This window comes from Callithrix jacchus, chromosome 9 (assembly GCF_049354715.1).
Source record: "Callithrix jacchus isolate 240 chromosome 9, calJac240_pri, whole genome shotgun sequence".
Classification (NCBI taxonomy): Eukaryota; Metazoa; Chordata; class Mammalia; order Primates; family Cebidae; genus Callithrix; species Callithrix jacchus.
The window spans coordinates 14,648,243-14,667,549 of NC_133510.1; the positions used below are offsets into that span (position 1 = coordinate 14,648,243).

Below are 19,307 nucleotides of genomic sequence, written 5' to 3' on the forward strand. Positions count from 1 at the left end.
AGACTGCTTAAAGCATAGAGAGAGCTATTTCTTCTGTTAAGGTAGGAATTACTGTTAAAGTCTTTGATATCAAAAGTATACTCCCTGAGGATGAGGCTGCAGTGAGCTGTGATCGCAGCACTGCACTCTAGTCTAAGCAACAGAATGAGACCCTGTCTCAAAAAAAAAAAAAAGAAAAAAAAAAAGACTTAATCATTTCACTCTTCATTCTGTTTCCTATTTTCTAAACACCTTAGGTACTCTGATTATATAAAAAATGTGATCTCCATCCTTTGGACTTCCTCACTAAAATTGGTTGTGGCTTCATTTGTGCAGCTTTTTTTTTTTCCTTTTTTTGAGACAGAGTCTCGCTCTGTCACCCAGGCTGGAGTGCAGTGGCAGGATCTCGGCTTACTGCAACCTGCACCTCCCAGGTTTAAGCAGTTCTCCTGTCTCAGCCTCCCAAGTAGCTGGGATTACAGGCTCCCGCCACCTGTCCAACTAATTTTTTGTATTTTTAGTAGAGATGGGGTTTCACTGTGTTAGCCGGAATGGTCTTGATCTCCAGACCTCATGATCTACCCTCCTCAGCCTCCCAAAGTGCTGTGATTACAGTCGTGAGCCACCATGCCCAGCCACAGTAGCTTTTTTATGAGTACTAAAAGGTGGCACTGGTATGAGAGCCTGGGAGATTAACAAATAGATATATGAAGATTCTATATAAACTTAACTTTTTCTTTTTCTTTTTTACTATCAGGTCACTTTACAGCTGAACTAGGAGCCTGCTTAGTCTTTACTGGCTCATGTAGTTTCCTGTGCTTCAGTCTAGATGTGTACACCATGTATTCTTGGAACTTCCTTCTGTGGCCTGCCTGCACCCCATTTTTTCACTTGCCAGTACTCTGCTGTTCCCCCATGAGGATCAGTCAATTCTGTCAAATGCTAGGGTTTGTTCTTTCTGCACGTTTCATTTCCCACTTTCCAGTGGGGCTGCCCCTCTGCCACTACCCTTCAGAACTGATCTCCAGTTCGTGCTTAATAATCTTGTTTGTAGCAGAGCGAATCAGGGCACATGGGTCCTTCTTGCAGAGATGGGTGATACATACACACAAAGGGTCATCTGACTGGAAATCCTGAGACTCATCATGGTCCATGCTGTTTAATCTTGAATTCTCCCGGCTGTTAACTTAAAACATCAGCCACCATTTGTAGGATCTCTGGTATTTACCATGCTGAGCCTCTTTTGTCATTGTCAATTTTATATCTTGAAACAATAAAGCTTTGCTTAAGCATCCACAACTGTTAATATTGAAGTGGTGATGACCATCAGAGTTTGTGTTGTGCTAAACAATTTAGCATTTTGAGAGAGAGAGTAATTCAGTGACTGCATGGGTGGTTTTATTTTCAAATAAAGGAAGTTGGTAGAGAAAGCAGTCTTTCTCATGTTTGTTTTTCCCAAATCTTTTTTTCCACCCAAAGCCTGGATTACTCCCAAGGTGAAAGGGGTGATGTCTGGAAATCGTTAATCCATGGGATTTGTTCATGGTGTATAAAATTTTCAGAAAGAATTTGCTTTTTAAATATGATTTCCTGATTGACTGTAGCAGACATAAATCCAGGAAGTACAACTCTGTCAGAGTAGCCAAGATCCTTATTAGCTTCTCAGATGTATGAGATTTTTTTTAGTGCATGTGTGGAGTGGTAGAAAAGAGTCTTCCCGTGGGCAGGTTGGATGGAGAGAAGGGAGGCAGGAGAAGAAAGGAAGAGAATAATAGTACATAGACACAAAGCAAAGGTGCTAAGGTCGGGGGAGGCATGTGTATATACTCATAGCTTTCCTGGAATTAGCTGCTGTGCCCCTGAAAAAACAGCTTTACTTCAGTTTATAGTACTGACAGCAAGAAGCTAGGGAGACACCCTTAGTGCCTTCTGTCCTGGTATGTTTTCATTCTTGAAGTGCTCTTTAATAATATTAAGAAACATTTCCTCATCCTCTTGGTGATACAAAGTTCTTGTGCCACTATTTTCAGAGAAAACTAAGCTATACTAAGCTGAAAATATTAGCTGAAGGCCCTTTTGCTCATATTTCTCCTCCCATCTGGACTTCGTGCCCCCATGCATTCTTAAACACCAAATTACAACAGTTTCTCACCTGTTACAGTTTTCTGGTTGTTTCCAATGTTAGCAATTAAGAGTTCAGATTCCTGGCCAAGTGCAGTGGCTCACACGTATAATCCCAGCACTTTGGGAGGCCAAGGCAGGCAGACCATGAGGTCAAGAGATCAAGACCACCCTGGCCAACATGGTGAAAACCTGTCCCTACTAAAAATATAAAAATTATCTGGGCGTGGTAGCACTTGCTTGTAGTCACAGCTACTTGGGAGGCTGAGGCAGGAGAATCACTTGAACCTGGGAGGCAGAGGTCATAGTGAGCCAAGATAGTGCCATTGCACTCCAGCCTGGCAACAGAGTAAGACTTTGTCTCAAAAAAAAAAAAGATCAGATTCCTGTATGTAACTTTCCTGTCTCCAATGGAAAGATGTCCATTTCTGATATTTACGCACAGCTACAGATACATTTATAATTTCCCCTGGATTTTGGATGATAGCCATCTCTTCTTCCCTGCCACCTGTGCCCTCTTAGGCTGTGTTCTTGTTAAGCCCTCTAATGAGAAGCCATGTCTGCCACAGGCTCCAGACGCAGAATGAGGCTCAGTGGCTGTAGCCTAACTGTGAGCACTCAGCAGTAGACTTATATCTGCATAGTCTGTTCTGTTTGGTTTGACACTAGAGTTCAAATAATAAGGTGACTAATGGCAAATTGTCTCTGCTACTCCTCCAGCCCTTCCATGTACAGACAGATGGACAGACACAAACACACACACGCCCTCTTAACCTGACCTTGAAATAACTGCCACTCACAGACGTCTCCTCCAGAGACTGGCCTGTCTGTGGGAGCCTTTGTACAGATAAGCTATCAAATCTCATAGTGACTAGACAACCATACTTGGCTCTTCTTTGTAGTCCTACGGACTGAGAAGGAGCCAGTAAATGTGTTCCTCATAATTTCAGTTCACATCTTTGTTATATTGTTCCTTGTTTATTGAGATGCTGTGAAGGTCAGGAGGTCCCTTTTGTTTAAACTGGGTAACTTCGCTTGCCCTTCCCCTCCACTCCCAATGCCATAGGAGAGAAGGGAGAAAATAAAATGTGATGATGAGGTTATTACACTGTTGCCCAGTAGGCAACAAACTTATTGCTGTTTTTCAGATCCATCTGTCTAGCAGACATGTAATAATGCCAAAAGGTGCCGTTGTGTTTGACTGTGGCAGTTACAGCAGGGCACATGAGGCACCAGGCCTCAGAGGGTCAGAATGGAGTGAGAGTTATCAATTTCAGTGCTTACGTGTTCACACAGGCATGCAGGGAGTTAAAAGCCACCATTTTTCCCTGAGGCCAACTGCCTACCTAGCTTTTCCTTTGAAATCCAGCGTCAGTACTTGTTGGGCTTGCCTGCTCAAAAACTGTGACTCTTTACCCTCTTTTGCTTCATGTTTCTTCCACATGCCTAGATTTTTTTCCCCTAATGTCTTATTCATAAATCTGTAGTCCTGGAACTGTACAGTAGGGAAGCCATTGAGATATATATATATATACGTATCCGAGTGCTTATATAGAGAGCATATATATATATAGAGAGAGAGAGAGCACTTCTATTTAACTCCCATTTTTCACTAAAACACAATGAGTGATTTGTTGTGGAGAGGCAAGCCTCAAGCCAAGTGTTTTCTCATCTTTGTTAACTCTTAACAGCAAGAAAGAATTTTGGAGCACATTTCTGCCCCTGGAATTTCTGAGTGCAGCAGTAAGTGGCATTTTGAGTGGCTTTCTGAACTTCGTGACTCTGGTTATCTCATTGACTTTTAGCAGCCATCCTTTCAGGGTGCATACTGTATGTACCTTTGATTGCTTGGTTTGTAATAGCTTCTATAATTCCTAGTAGCATTGTCTTTGCCCCATTTCTATGTGCTGTCCCCATCTGTATATACATGTTAGCCCACCTTCTTGTGAATGACCTGGTTTTAATGTATCTTAAGTTTTCAAGTACTAAAGCAAGTATAGAGATGCCTACAGTCTTGACATCCTTTGTAGCATATGAAGAGATACATAGATACACTCAGCCAGAGATGTCCTTCCTTCACTAGTGGGCAAGCCCCTAACAGTCTGCTCCCTATGCACATCCCTTAGATTTCATTTGAGTAGCATTTGTTATAATGCATAAGGTAAAAGAGATTTTAACTGAAGGAATATTGAATAGGCAGAATGCAGTTAGCAGCGCTGTGGCAGCTATATAGTTGAAATAAACCTTTCAAGATTTATTTTATTCTGAACACTGTTTGATATCTCCTTACAGCTTTGAGGGTATAATGTTTTCTCTCCGTATCAGAGTACAGAAGTAGAGGATGTTTTGTTTTGTTTGCTAGAGTGGTAATGCATCCTTAAAATAAAATTGGCAACAGATTTGTGAGCTGTAAAACTAAGATGATAGGATCATTTGTTATTTTCAAAAATGATTCTCACATTTCTTCACATTTCAAAACCTGTAATCTTTTGTGGTTTCTATAGGCACACTTACACTTTGACAGACCATAAAGCCCTTTAAATCTGAAACCTCTGGAGCAAGTTTCTACTTTTAGAACCAGATTATTTCTATGCGTGGTGAGATTTCTGATTGACATTTATTCATCTCAGTGACCCAGTGGTCCCTGGACCTGAACTCCTAGTAGCAACTGAATTATAAGATTTTCTGACCTCTTCTTTCACAAAATAGCTGTGCTTAAATGAGAACGTAACACATTGCTTCAAACCTTTATGACAAGGCTTGATACACTGTTCTTCATTTTCCTGACCCTGACATACATTATTGACCAAGAAGATATCTTACTTATTGAGGGTAAAGACTTTGAGGCAGAATTAATGAATTTTATTTTCTTGCATCTTTTCAGAGTTTAGCTCTCAGCTGAGACCTATGGACAAGAATGCCATTCTAAGATAATATTTATGCAAAGTTAACTGTTAGTTATTCTTGGACTTTCTTAATGTACTCTACATGGAGAGACAGCAGTGCAATGATAGTCCAACAAGAAATCAAAACTACCACTAGCATTTATGCAGTTAATATATGGATAGTTGAATCTGCCTCTGAAGACTTCAGCAGGTAGGTAAAAAGAACAAAAAGATTTTGTAGCCACTTCAGGGCTGTGAGCTAGCCACAGAAGAATCATAGAAGACCTAAAAATAATTAGCCAGGAAGACAATGTGATCAATAAATGTTAGCTTTAAAAAAAAATGGCATCTTTCAGGCTGGGTGCAATGGCTCACGCCCCTAATCCTAGCACTTTGGTAAGCTGATACAGGAGGATCATGTGAGCCCAGGAGTTAAAGACCAGCCTAGGCAATACTGTGAGACCCTTTCTCTATAATAAATTTAAAAATTAGCCAGGTATGGTGGTACATGCCTACTTGGGTAGCTAGGAGAATTAATCGCTGAGCCCTAGAGGCTGAGGCCTCAGTGAGCTGTGATTGCACCACTGCTCTCCAGTCTTGTGACAAAGGAAGACATTGTCTTAATTAAAAAAAAAAAATTATTTAAAAAATGACGTCTTTCAAAGGACAAAATATTAGTACCCCATGAGCAAATACCTTAAGCCCCAAATAATACTCAGTACTTATTCATCTAATCTTTATGAGGAGGCTTCTGTGGCTAGCTCACAGCCCTGAAGTGGCTACAAAATCTTTTTGTTCTTTTTACCTACCTGCCGAAGTCTTCAGAGGCAGGTTCAACTGTCCATATATTAACTGCATAAATGCTAGTGGTAGTTTTGATTTCTTGTTGGACTCTCATTGCACTGCTGTCTCTCCATGTAGAGTACATTAAGAAAGTCCCAGAATAACTAACAGATTAACTTTCCATAAATATTATCATCTGAGAATGGCATTCTTGTCCAGACGTCTCAGCTGAGAGCTAAACTCTGAAAAGTAAAAGATGCAAGAAAATAAAATTTATACCTCTCAAAATGAGTTCTTAGAGTGACGATCTGGCACAGAAACCGAGTGGGAAGAGAAAAGCAGGCCTATTGGGCAGAACTTTCACACTGCACATTTCATCCAGGTATTGAAGTCACATGGGCCAAGAAAGTATGTTTAGATCTCATAGATAAATGAGTTGCAGAAATGGAATACTGTAGAATCTTCTGTTACTATTGGTATTGAATGACATGGGAACAACTTACCTGTCTTTCTAAATACCATTAGTTATCTAACCTCACTTAAGTGGAAACTAGGTCAAAATAAACACCTTTGGAAGATTACTGGTCTTGTCACTATGCCATCAAATGCTGGCCTCTGAAACCTGTTTGAGAATCTAATGCATAAAAAAATAAATCTTTATAAGGTGAAACAAAGCTCTTAGTACTTATTTAAATTTCCTTAACAATTTTGTAAATGTAGCATTGAGGCCATATTGACATTTTGGCATCGTATTTGGTACAAGCAAAGGTTATTGTGAAAAGTTCATTTTTTAACTTCTTTTCTCCTAGTGCAGAAAAATATATTTAACTATAGTTCAGCATAGCTGTACACCAATTTGGCCTGACCACATATTTGATGATTTTTAGTAGGACTCCTTGCCAATGTATTGAGGTTGTATGTGGAAAAAAGTTGTAACTTATGGGTCCTATATGACATTCTCTTTCTACTTGGCAAATGTCCCTCTTCCCTCTTGAGATTAGGCAATGGCAGTTTTACCTTGTGGGAAACACAGTTTCTTTTCTAAGTGGCCTGCTCAAATTAGATAGGGAGAAAAAGGAAGAGATAAGGGCATTTCCCACATGATTGACATGGTTCATGTGTTCCAGAGAGGCTTAAGTCGTTTTTTTTATGGATAGATTTGGGGACGATGCTAGCTGGGCAGTTCCATATGCTTTCATAAAATAAGCTCAATAGTTTTGTTTTTAAGACACTTCCCTTTGACAGGGGAAGAAAAGAATAGATACTCTAGTCATTGCATAGAATGAGGTTTGTTTGTTTTGTTTTGGAGTAAGGGTTTGTATTTTTTATTGATATATCCTAGTTGTATATATTTTGGGAGTGAATATGGTATTTTTATACCTCTATACAGCGGAAATGATCAAATCAGAGTAATCCAGATATCTATCACCTCAAACATTTATCTTTTCTTTGTAAAATGAGTTTTTATCCTGGATAAACTATTCAGAATTCCATTCTTTCTCCTCCTCCTCCTTCTTTTCTTCTTCTTCTTCTTTTCTTCCTTCTTTCTTTCTTCTTCTTCTTCTTTTTTTTTTTTTTTTTTAAGTAAAGACAGAGTCTTTCTCTGTTGCCCAGGCTGGTCTCAAACTCCTGTCCTTAAGCAGTCCTCCTGCCTCACCCTTACTTTTCTCTCTTTTTGTAACAGAGTCTCACTCCATTGCCCAGGCTGGAGTGCAGTAGTAAAATCTCAGCTCACTGCAACCTCTACTTCCTGGGTTCAAGCGATTCTCGTGCCTCAGCCTACTAAGTAGCTGAGACTAACAGGTATATGCCACCACGCCCAGCTACTTTTTGTATTTTTAGTAGAGATGGGGTTTCACCATGTTGACCAGGCTGCTCTCAAACTCTTGACCTCAAGTGATCACTCACCTTTGCCTCCCAAAGTGCTGGGATTGCAGGTATGAGCCACCACACCCGACCTCAGCTTTATTTTTTAACTTTTCAATTGGACTCCAAAATTTTTCAGAATATCAAATGCCATCATGTTTATTTAATCAATTATCCCTCAGCATAAAATACATTTAAGTCATTTTGATTTTTTTGGTTTGGTATTTTGTTTGTTTGTTTTGAGACAGAGTCTCATGCAATGCCCAAGCTGGAGTGCAATGGCAAGATCTTGCTCACTGCAACCTCTGCCTCCCAGGTTCAAACAGTTCTCCTGCCCCAGCCTCCCAGGTAGCTGGGACTTCAGCACGCACCACCATGCCCAGCTGGTTTTTGTATTTTTTTAGTGGAAACGAGGTTTCCCCATATTGGCCAGGCTGGTCTCAAACTCCTGATCTTAAGTGATCTGCCCACCTCAGCCTCCCAGAGTGCTGGGATTACAGGCATGAGCCACTGTGCCAGGCCGAAATTTATTTTTTATTAAGAATAAGGACCTAAAAAGTCAGCATCCCCAGTCAAAGTAGTAGTGGGAATGAGCTAATATCTTTTAAAATTCCATTTTACTGTAAGGAGCTTGACCTTCTCAATGTGACCATTTATCACATTGTCCCCTTTATTCATGGTCATACTTTTTTCTTCCGGTTTGTCAATCAAAAGTAATTACCTAAGATAATCAGCTCTTTCAGCCTTTGCAGCCCAGATGTAGCATTTGTCATGGCAGCTGTATATACACAAACATGCTTGTGTGCACTAAGAGAATGGGTATAAATTACACAAACCCAATGAAAATCCCAAAAGTGATTTTAAAAATCAATTTATCTGTGAAAGAAGATAGAGAAAAACCAAGCTTTTAAAAAATGAGGAATGAAATAGGGATGCATTACTTGGCATCATGAAGGATATAGTAATGGAACCATGATTAAACTGTTTCATCATTGATGCACAAAGTGTATTTCCAGTTAAAATAATGTTACCGAAGATGGCCCTTTAGGAGCAGCTCAGGATTGCAGCTCCCAGTGAAAGCGCAGAGGGTGAGTGGATGCCGCATTTCCAGACGGATCTTTATTGCCCACAGACTGGGAGATTCCCAGGCGGAGGAGCCCCACCGGTTGCCAGGGCAGCTGTTTTGGCCAGCATGGCTGTTTCGGCCAGTGCAGCTGTTTTGCTGGAGCCCTGGCTCAATGGCTCTCCGTACAAAATGCACTGGACTTCGGGCCGGGCGTGGTGGCTTACGCCTGTAATCCCAGCCTCAGGAGGCCGAGGCGGATGGATCACGAGGTCAAGAGATCAAGACCATCCTTGCCAACATGGTGAAACCCCATCTCTACTAAATACAAAAAAAAATTAGCTGGGCATGGTGGCACATGCCTGTAATCCCAGCTACTTGGGAGGCTGAGACAGGAGAACCGTTTGAACCCAGGAGGGAGAGGTTGCGATGAGCTGAGAATGCACCATTGCACTCCAGCCTGGGTAACGAGCAAAACTCTGTCTCAAAAAAAAAAAAAAAAAAAAAATACACTGGTCTGGTTGCCCTTTTAAGCTGGCAATTGGAGCTCCAAGAAGGCAGATTCGCCCATTCATCTGATTAAATGTGTCTGAAACAGAAAGCCAGGCCAGGAGACTCCCAGGCAGCGCCGTTGTTTCAGCCAGCGCAGTGGGTCACTGCACGGGAAATCACACAGATCCCGGCGCCCTTTCAGCAGGTGACTGGAACACTGGTAAGAGAGTCAACGGTTCAACTTAAAAAAAACGGCTCTGAGGCAGGGAGCCAGGTGATCAGGCTCGGCGGGTCTCACCCCCACAAAAACCAACAAACAAACCAACAAACAAACAAAACAGCAATTGGAAATGCTCAGGGTTGAGAGTTTCACGGCAAGCACAGCTGAACCCAGGACCATGCAGCTTGGTGGGGGAGGGGTGTCTGCCATTACTGAGGCACTCCACCCCTACGGAGGTAGTCTGCCATTGCTGAGGCAGCCTGCTGTTGCCAAGGCAACCCACGGTTGCCGAGGCAGCCCACCATAACAGAGAGAGTCTGCCATTACACAGGCGGGCCACCATTGCTGAGGAAGTTCTAACCACACCCATATAAACAGGACTGCAGGGAAGTTCACATAGCAGCAGGGCAGAGCCCACAGCAGCTCAACAACGCCTCTGCAGACAGTGACTAGGCTGCCTCCTTGCTGGGCAGGGCAGCCCTGAAAAAGAAAAAAAAAACAGGCAGTAGCACAATTGATACTCATAAATAAAGCCCTAACTCCCCGGGACAGAGCACCTGGGGAAAAAAAGGGGGTTTATGAGTTCTGCTGCAGCAGACTTAAATGTACCTGCCTAGCAGCTCTGAATGAACAGCAGAGCTCACAGCTCAGCACTTGAGCTCCTATAAAGTACAGACTGTCTCCTCATGCAGCTCCCTGACCCCCGTATATCCAAAGAGTCACCTCACAAAGGACTGATCAGACTGACATTTGGCGGGCATCTTTCTGGGACAAAGATAGCAGAAAAAGAAACTGGTAGCAACCCTCACTGTTCCACAGCTGCTACAGGTGATCCCCAGACAAGCAGGGCCTGGAGTGGACCTCAGCAGTCCTACATCAGAGGGGCTAGACTGTTAGAAGGAAAACTAAGAAACAGAAATACTTCATCATCAACAATCTGGACGTCCACTCAGAGACCCAATTGGAAAGTCAGCAACTACTCAGACGACAGGTGGATAAATCCACAAAGATGGGAAGAAACCAGCGCACAAAGGAGGAAAACACCCGAAACCAGAACACCTCGCCTCCTACAAGGGACCACAACCCCTCACCAGCAAGGGAACAAAGCTGGATGGAGAATGAGTGTGATGAAATGACAGAATCAAACTTCAGAAGGTGGGTAATGAGAAACTTCCATGAGCTAAAAGAATACGTTCTAACTCAATGCAAAGAAACTAAGAACCTTGAAAAAAGATTTGAGGAAATGATAACAAGAATGGACAATTTAGAGAGGAATATGAGTGAATTGATGGAGCTGAAAAACACAACACGACAGCTTCACGAAGCATGCACAAGTCTCAACAGCCAAATTGACCAAGCAGAAGAAAGGATATCAGAGGTCGAAGATCAACTCAATGAAATAAAACGAGAAGCCAAGATTAGAGAAAAAAGCACAAAAAGGAATGAACAAAGTCTCCAAGAAATGTGGGACTATGTGAAGAGACCTACTCTACGTTTGATAGGTGTACCTGAATGTGATGAAGAGAATGAATCCAAGCTAGAAAATACTCTTCAGGATATTATCCAGAAAAATTTCCCCAACCTAGCAAGTCAGGCCAATATTCAAGTCCAGGAAATACAGAGAACACCACAAAGATATTCCTCAAGAAGAGCAACCCCAAGGCACATAATCCTCAGATTCACCAGGTTTGAAATGAAGGAGAAGATGCTAAGGGCAGCCAGAGAGAAAGGTCGGGTCACCCACAAAGGGAAGCCCATCAGACTCACAGCAGATCTCTTGGCAGAAACCCTACAAGCCAGAAGAGAGTGGGGGCCAATATTCAACATCCTTAAAGAAAAGAACTTTCAACCCAGAATTTCATATCCAGCCAAACTGAGTTTCATAAGTGAAGGAAAAATAAAATCCTTTGTGAACAAGCAAGTACTCAGAGATTTTGTCACCACCAGGCCTGCTTTACAAGAGCTCCTGAAAGAGGCACTATACATAGAAAGGAACAACTGTACCAGCCACTCCGAAAACATACCAAATGCTAAAGAGCATCAACAAAATGAAGAATCTGCATCAACTAACAGGCAAAACAGCCAGCTAGCATAAAATGGCAGTATCAAATTCACACATAACAATATTAACCCTAAATGTACATGGGCTAAATGCACCAATCAAAAGACACAGACTGGCAAATTGGATAAAAAGCCAAAACCCATCAGTGTGCTGTATCCAGGAAACCCATCTCACATGCAAGGATACACAAAGGCTCAAAATAAAGGGATGGAGGAAGATTTACCAAGCAAATGGAGAGCAAAAAGAAGCAGGAGTTGCAATTCTCGTCTCTGATAAAATAGACTTTAAAGCGACAAAGATCAAAAGAGACAAAGAAGGACATTACATAATGGTAAAAGGATCAATACAACAAGAAGAGCTAACGATCCTAAATATATATGGACCCAATACAGGAGCACCCAGATACATAAGGCAAGTTCTTAATGACTTACAAAGAGACTTAGACTCCCACACAATAATAGTGGGAGACTTTAACACTCCACTGTCAATATTAGACAGATCAACCAGACAGAAAATTAACAAAGATATCCAGGACTTGAACTCAGACCTGGAACAAGCAAACTTGGTAGACATTTACAGAACTCTTCCACCCCAAATCCACAGAATATGCATTCTTCTCAGCACCACATCACACCTACTCTAAAATTGACCACATAATTGGAAGTAAATCACTCCTCAGCAAATGCAGATGAACGGAAATCATAACAAACAGTTTCTCAAACCACAGTGCAATCAAGTTAGAACTCAGAACTCAGAAACTAACTCAGAACCACACAGCTTCATGGAAGCTGAACAACTGGCTCTTGAATGTTGACGGGATAAACAATGAAATGAAGGCAGAAATAAAGAAGTTCTTCGAAACCAACGAGAACAAAGACACAACATACCAGAATCTCTGGGACACATTTAAAGCAGTCTCTAGAGGAAAATAGCAATAAGTGCCCACATGAGAAGAGTGGAGAGATCCAAAATTGATGCCCTATCATCAAAATTGAAAGAGCTAGAGGAGCAAGGTCAAAAAAACTCAAAACCTAGCAGAAGACAAGAAATAACTAAGATCAGAGCAGAATTGAAGGAGACAGAGACACGAAAAACCGTTCAAAAAATCAATAAATCCAGGAGCTGGTTTTTTGAAAAGATCAACAAAATAGACCACTAGCCAGATTAATAAAAAAGAAAAGAAAGAATAACCAAATAGATGCAATAAAAAATGATAAAGGGGAAATCACCACAGATCCCACAGAATTTCAAACCATCATCAGAGAATATTTCAAACAACTCTATGCACATAAACTAGTAAACCTGGAAGAAATGGATAAATTCCTGCACACTTGCATCCTCCTAAGCCTAAACCAGGAAGAAGTTGAAGCCCTGAATAGATCAATAACAAAATCTGAAGGTGAGGCAGCAATTAAGAGCCTACCACACAAAAAAAGCCCAGGTCCAGATGGGTTCACAGCCAAATTCTACCAGACACACAAAGAGGAACTGTTACCATGCCTCCTGAAACTATTCCAAATAATCCAAAAAGAGGGAATCCTTCCCAAATCATTTTATGAGACCAACATCATCCTGATACCAAAACCCAGCAGAGACTCAACAAGAAAAGAAAACTTCAGGCCAATATCCATGATGAACAAAGATGCAAAAATCTTCAGTAAAATGCTAGCAAGCCGATTGCAACAGCACATCAAAAAGCTTATCCACCGTGATCAAGTAGGATTCATCCCAGAAATGGAAGGCTGGTTCAACATACGCAAGTCTATAAACGTAATTCACCACATAAACAGAACCAAAAACAAAAACCACATGATTATATCAATTGATGCAGAGAAGGCCATTGACAAAATTCAACAGCCCTTTATGCTAAAAACCCTCAATAAACTTAGTATTGACGGAACATATCTCAAAATAATAAAAGCTATTTATGACAAATCAACAGCCAATATCATACTGAATAGGCAAAAACTGGAAGCATTCCCTTTGAAATCTGGCACTAGACAAGGATGCCCTCTCTCACCACTCCTATTCAACATAGTACTGGAAGTTCTAGCCGGAGCAATCAGGCAAGAAAAAGAAATAAAGGGCATTCAAATAGGAATGGAGGAAGCCAAATTGACTCTATTTGCAGACAACATGATAGTATACCTAGAAGACCCCATTGTCTGAGCCCAAAATCTCCTGAAACTGATAAGCAACTTCAGCAAAGTCTCAGGATACAAAATCAATGTGCAAAAATCACAAGCATTCCTATACACCAATAACAGACTTAAAGAGAGCCAAATCAAGAACGAACTGCCATTCACAATTGCTACAAAGAAAATAAAATACTTAGGAATACAACTAACAAGGAACGTAAAGGACCTCTTCAAGAACTACAAACGGCTGCTCAACAAAATAAGAGAGGACACAAACAGATGGAGAAACATTCCATGTTCATGGTTAGGAAGAATCAGTATCATGAAAATGGCCATACTGCCCAAAGTAATTTATAGATTCAATGCTATCCCCATCAAGCTACCAATGACCTTCACAGAACTGGAAAAAAACCACCTTAAACTTCATATGGAACCAAAAGAGAGCTCACATAGCCAAGTCAATTATAAGTAAAAAAGAACACAGCAGGAGGCATCACACTACCAGACTTCAAACTGTACTACAAGGCTACAGTAATCAAAACAGCATGGTACTGGTACCAAAACAGAGATGTAGATCAATGGAACAGAACAGAGGCATCAGAGGCAACACAACATGTCTACAACCATACAGTCTTTGATAAACTTGACAAAAACAAGCAATGGGGAAAGGATTCCCTGTTTAATAAATGGTATTGGGAAAACTGGCTAACTATGTGCAGAAAGCAGAAACTGGACCCCTTCCTGACACCTTACACCAAAATTAACTCCAGATGGATTGAAGACTTAAACATAAGACCTAACACCATAAAAACCCTAGAAGAAAAACTAGGCAAAACCATTCAGGACATAGAAGTAGGCAAGGACTTCATGAACAAAACACCAAAAGCATTGGCAACAAAAGCCAAAATAGACAAATGGGACCTAATCAAACTCCACAGCTTCTGCACGGCAAAAGAAACAGTCACTAGAGTGAATTGGCAACCAACAGAATGGGAAAAAATTGTTGCAGTTTACCCATCTGACAAAGGGCTGATATCCGGAATTTACAAAGAACTCAAACAGATTTACAAGAAAAAAACAAACAAGCCCATTCAAAAGTGGGCAAAGGATATGAACAGACACTTTACAAAAGAAGACATACATGAGGCCAACAAACATATGAAAAAATGCTCATCATCACTGGTCATCAGAGAAATGCAAATCAAAACTACATTGAGTTACCATCTTATGCCAGTTAGAATGGCAATCATTAAAAAATCTGGAGACAACAGATGCTGGAGAGGATGTAGAGAAATAGGAACACTTTTACACTGCTGGTGGGAGTGTAAATTAGTTCAACCATTGTGGAAGACAGTGTGGCGATTCCTCAAGGACCTAGAAATAGAAATTCCATTTGACCCAGCAATCCCATTACTGGGTATATATCCAAAGGATTATAAATCGTTCTACTATAAGGACACATGCACACGAATGTTCATTGCAGCACTGTTTACAATAGCAAAGACCTGGAATCAACCCAAATATCCAATGATGATAGACTGGACAGGGATAATGTGGCACATATACACCATGGAATATTATGCAGCAATCAAAAACGATGAGTTCGTGTCCTTTGTAGGGACATGGATGAACCTGGAGAACATCATTCTCAGCAAACTGACACAAGAACAGAAAATGAAATACCGCATGTTCTCACTCATAGGCGGATGTTGAACAATGAGAACACATGGACACAGGAAGGGGAGCACTACACACTGAGGTCTGTTGGAGGGAATAGGGGAGGGACAGCGGGTGGTGGGGAGTTGGGGAGGGATAGCATGGGGAGAAAGCCAGATATAGGTGAAGCGGAGGAAGGCAGCAAATCATACTGCCACGTGTATACCTATGCAACTATCTTGCATATTCTATACATGTACCCCAAAACCTAAAATGCAATAAAAAATAAATAATAAATAAAAATAAAAGTTACAAAACATAAAATAATATTACCTTTAAAGACTGCACTTGGAATTCCTTTTTTTAAATTTTCCACAATGTGTAAGTATGTAACTCTGTCGCCCAGGCTGGAGTGCAGTGGCGCCATCTTGGCTCACTCCAACCTCTGCCTCCTGGGTTCAAGCAGTTCTCTAGCCTCAGACTCCCGAGTACCTGGGAGTACAGGCACACGCCACCATGTCCAGCTAATTTTTGTATTTTTAGTAGAGACAAGGTTTCACCATGTTGGCCAGGCTGCTCTTGAACTTCTAACCTCAAGTGATCTGCCTGCCTTGGCCTACCAAAGTGCTGGGATTACAGGCATGAGCCACCATGCCCAGCCACAGCAAGTATATATTTATGCTCAGAAATAAAATACAATATTTTTTAAAGGTTGGCATTGTTTGCCAAAAGCTATCCAACTTCCCCACTCTAAATTCTCTGCTTGATTGAAACTCTCTTTTTTCTGTGACAGGCTGTGTTGACATCCCTGTCGTAGGTAGAAATTCCAGCACAGAACTGGTACCAGAAACCGCTGATTAGGAGTCTCTTCTAGAGACCAGGAGCCTTTCACAGCAGTACTTTAGTGTTTATCCTTTATCCTTAGAGAGAGAGAGAGTTTTAAAAACAAAAATAATGCTGGCCACACACACTGGCTCACACCTGTAATCCCAGCACTTTGGGAGGCCGAGGCAGGCAGATCACGAGGTCAGGAGATCAAGACCATCCTGGCCAACATGGTGAAACCTCATCTCTACTAAAAATACAAAAATTAGCTGGGTGTGGTGGCACATGCCTGTAGTCCCAGCTACTCGGGAGGCTGAGGCAGGAGAATTGCTTGAACCCAGGAGGCAGACGTTGCAGTGAGCCAAGATCACGCCACTGCACTGCAGCCTGGCAACAGAGCGAGACTCCGTTTCAAAAAAAAATTATAATGCTAAATTGATTCATTTTCTCTGGTTTGTCTAGCCAGACTCCAGCTTCTGTGTTATTTTATACTGTATAGACCTAAACTGAACTCTAATCTTTTTAGTAAACTAAAGATTGTTTTAGCCACTAAGCTCTTGCTCTTTATTGTCTCTTAATTATTTCCTGGAAATAATATTAGAAACAAGGGAAATATGCTGTATTTATTATGCAGCCATTGAAAAATATTTTCAGTCATATAATGCAGTGAACAGTACTCACAATACAATGTTAGTAAAAGAATGTGTCAAACGAAATGTGAAGTATGATACTGTTAGAAGCTGATTTATATAAATTTATTAAAAGACTTGGCATAAAAATTACCAAAATGTTACAAATGATTACTTCTTGATGGAAGTGTATGCAATTGTCTTATTTCCTTTATATTTTTCCTTTTCCCCCAATTTTTTGGAGTAAAATATATATTATTTTTATAGTAAAAACATAAAACTATATTTGCTTAAAAAACTCTTATTTAAAACGAAATAAAGGAAGGTGACAGGAGCAGTCCTCTGAGGGGGTCCAAGGAGGAATCAGTGTTACTGTGGAAAGTAATACCAGGACTTGCTTCTGTTGACTTGAAGATTATTGAGCTCCCAATTCATTAGTTGGGCCAGAGGTGTCCTGTTGATGAAAATTGCCAGGCTGGTGACATGCAACAGGTGCAGACCTCTGTAGTGTGAGCCCTGGGAACATACTGAGAACGGCCAGCGTTTTGGCAGTGCTTCGCAGCGCTCACAGCTGCTGTGTTTCAAGCAGGTGCTGTTCTAATGCTTCAGTGTTCTGTGATGTGAGGTCTGGCCCCACTCTCTTCCTGAACACTCCAGGCTTTGACCACCTCCCAAATACCTGCCCAGACTATTGTCACGAGAGCTGTCAAATGAAATCCTGAGGCAGGAGTCATCAGTCATTTAGTGCGCTTCCAGAAGGAATCAAGGGAGTAGCTGTTCATGCAGGGGAAAGGAAAGAGAAAAGAAAAAATGGAGAGCAAGCCTGTTCCTTAAGAAAAACACAGAACCAGTGTTACAACTAAGAATTTTAGAGTCCTTGGCTGTGAGTCAGGTGTTTGGTGTTATATAAGGATTTATCAGTCACTGTTTCAGAAGAGTATCGGATAACGTCTGTGAAATGAATGAGGGGAGCATAAGCCAGGATGAGGCAGAATTCATAATGAGTTCCCTCATCACATCTCTTGGCCAAGAAAAACATGCACTTTCTCCAGAGACGGAATTTTTCTTCCATTCCAGGAGGTGGAGGAATATCTGAAGTATATGTAGTCCAGGATTTCAGATGAGCAGCTTGCACTAGCAGTTTTTTGTAATCCACTCATACATAAGTGAAGAGAAATTGTGAGGTAACTGGAGTCTTTCTGTATCAGGAATAGCATCTCTGTAAAAACGAGTCAGTCCTGTGCCTAATCCCCGCCTCAGTACAGAGCTATCCGTCTAGTGTGGATATATTAAGCCAGCATTCTCTTTGTGTCTCCCAGAAGGGCAGCTGGGTGTGACAGCATAAATGTGTGACAGTGTGTGAAAGTGTTTCTACAAGCTTGAAGATTTCAGTAGTGATTATAAGAGCTTTAGTCTCTGGTCAATTTTCTTTTACTTGGGAGGCATAAAGGAATATTTGAGTTCCTCATTTCAGACTGACCTTGACTTTTCTTATTGTTATGATTTCTTTTGCCTTAGATCATCCAGCCCCTCTTAGAACTTGACCAAAATAGAAGTAAATTAAAGTTGTACATTGGACACCTGACAGCCCTCTGCCATGACCGAGATCCCCTGATCCTCCGTGGACTCACTCCACCAGCTTCCTATAACTTGGACGATGACCAGGCGGCTTGGGAGAATGAGCTGCAGAAGATGACCCAGGGGCAGGTGAGCCTCTCACTCACACTTTGACAAGAGCCTGTGAAAATCCGTTTGCTATGTACGTTGATGCAGTGGAGCTACCTTGGGGAATTGCATGTTCAGATTCAAGATTTTGGGGTGGTGAGGGGTTTCCAGATACCATTTTTAAAATCATTTTTAATTGCTTTTTTATTGTTTTATTGTTTTTAATTCACAAATTAAAAATGCGTATTTCTTATGTACAACATGTAATTTTGAAATGTCTGTCCATTGTGGAATGGCTGAATAGAGCTAAATTAACATTTGCGTTATCTCATATACTTTTCATTTTTGAGTGTGTGTGGTGAAAACAGTTAAAATCTACTGTCAGCAATACATTGTTATAAAGTATAGTCAGCATGTTGTACACTAGATCTCTTTTTTTTTTTTTTTTTTGGGAGACAGAATCTTGCTCTGTCATCCAGGCTGGAGTGCAATGGTGCGATCTCAGTCACTGCAACCTCCACCTCCCGGGTTCAAGCCATTCTCCTGCCTGCCTCCCAGGTAGCTGGGACTACAGGCATGCAGCACCATGCCCTGCTAATTTTTTAATATTTTTAGTAGAGATGGGGTTTCACCATGCTGGCCAGGCTGGTCTCAAACTCAAGTGATCTGCCCACTTCGGCCTCCCAAAGTGCTGGGATTACAGATGTGAGCCACCAGCCCTGGCCAGGTGTACACTAGCTCTCTTGAACTTATTCCTCCTTGTCTAATTGAAATTTTGAAACCTTTTAGCAACATCTTTCCAGCCCCTGGTAACCACCATTTTCCTCTAAGATTCAAGATTTGGAATTACCTTTTGAAGGAAATGCTACTCTATTCTTGCCTCAGTGTAACTTACTCAAGTATCAGGAAGGGCTGACATATAA

At 41.2% G+C, this 19,307-nt stretch overlaps 1 protein-coding gene across 32 annotated transcripts in view; it reads left to right on the forward strand.

Annotated features, from left to right (window-relative positions):
* Positions 1-19,307, forward strand: part of ERC1 (ELKS/RAB6-interacting/CAST family member 1) — a 518,863-nt gene that overhangs the window by 448,035 nt on the left and 51,521 nt on the right. For 23 of the 32 annotated variants that reach the window (XR_013522487.1, XR_013522495.1, XR_013522490.1 and 20 more), the window contains one exon: positions 18,238-18,426. Coding sequence is in view for 16 of the 32 variants with exons in the window: in XM_078338382.1 (XP_078194508.1) it covers positions 18,238-18,426 (189 nt within the window). In the remaining 16 variants the exon portion in view is untranslated. Of the gene's footprint in view, positions 1-18,237; positions 18,479-19,307 lie in introns of all 32 variants that reach the window. The other 9 variants (XR_013522502.1, XR_013522488.1, XR_013522498.1 and 6 more) reach the window with 1 other exon arrangement.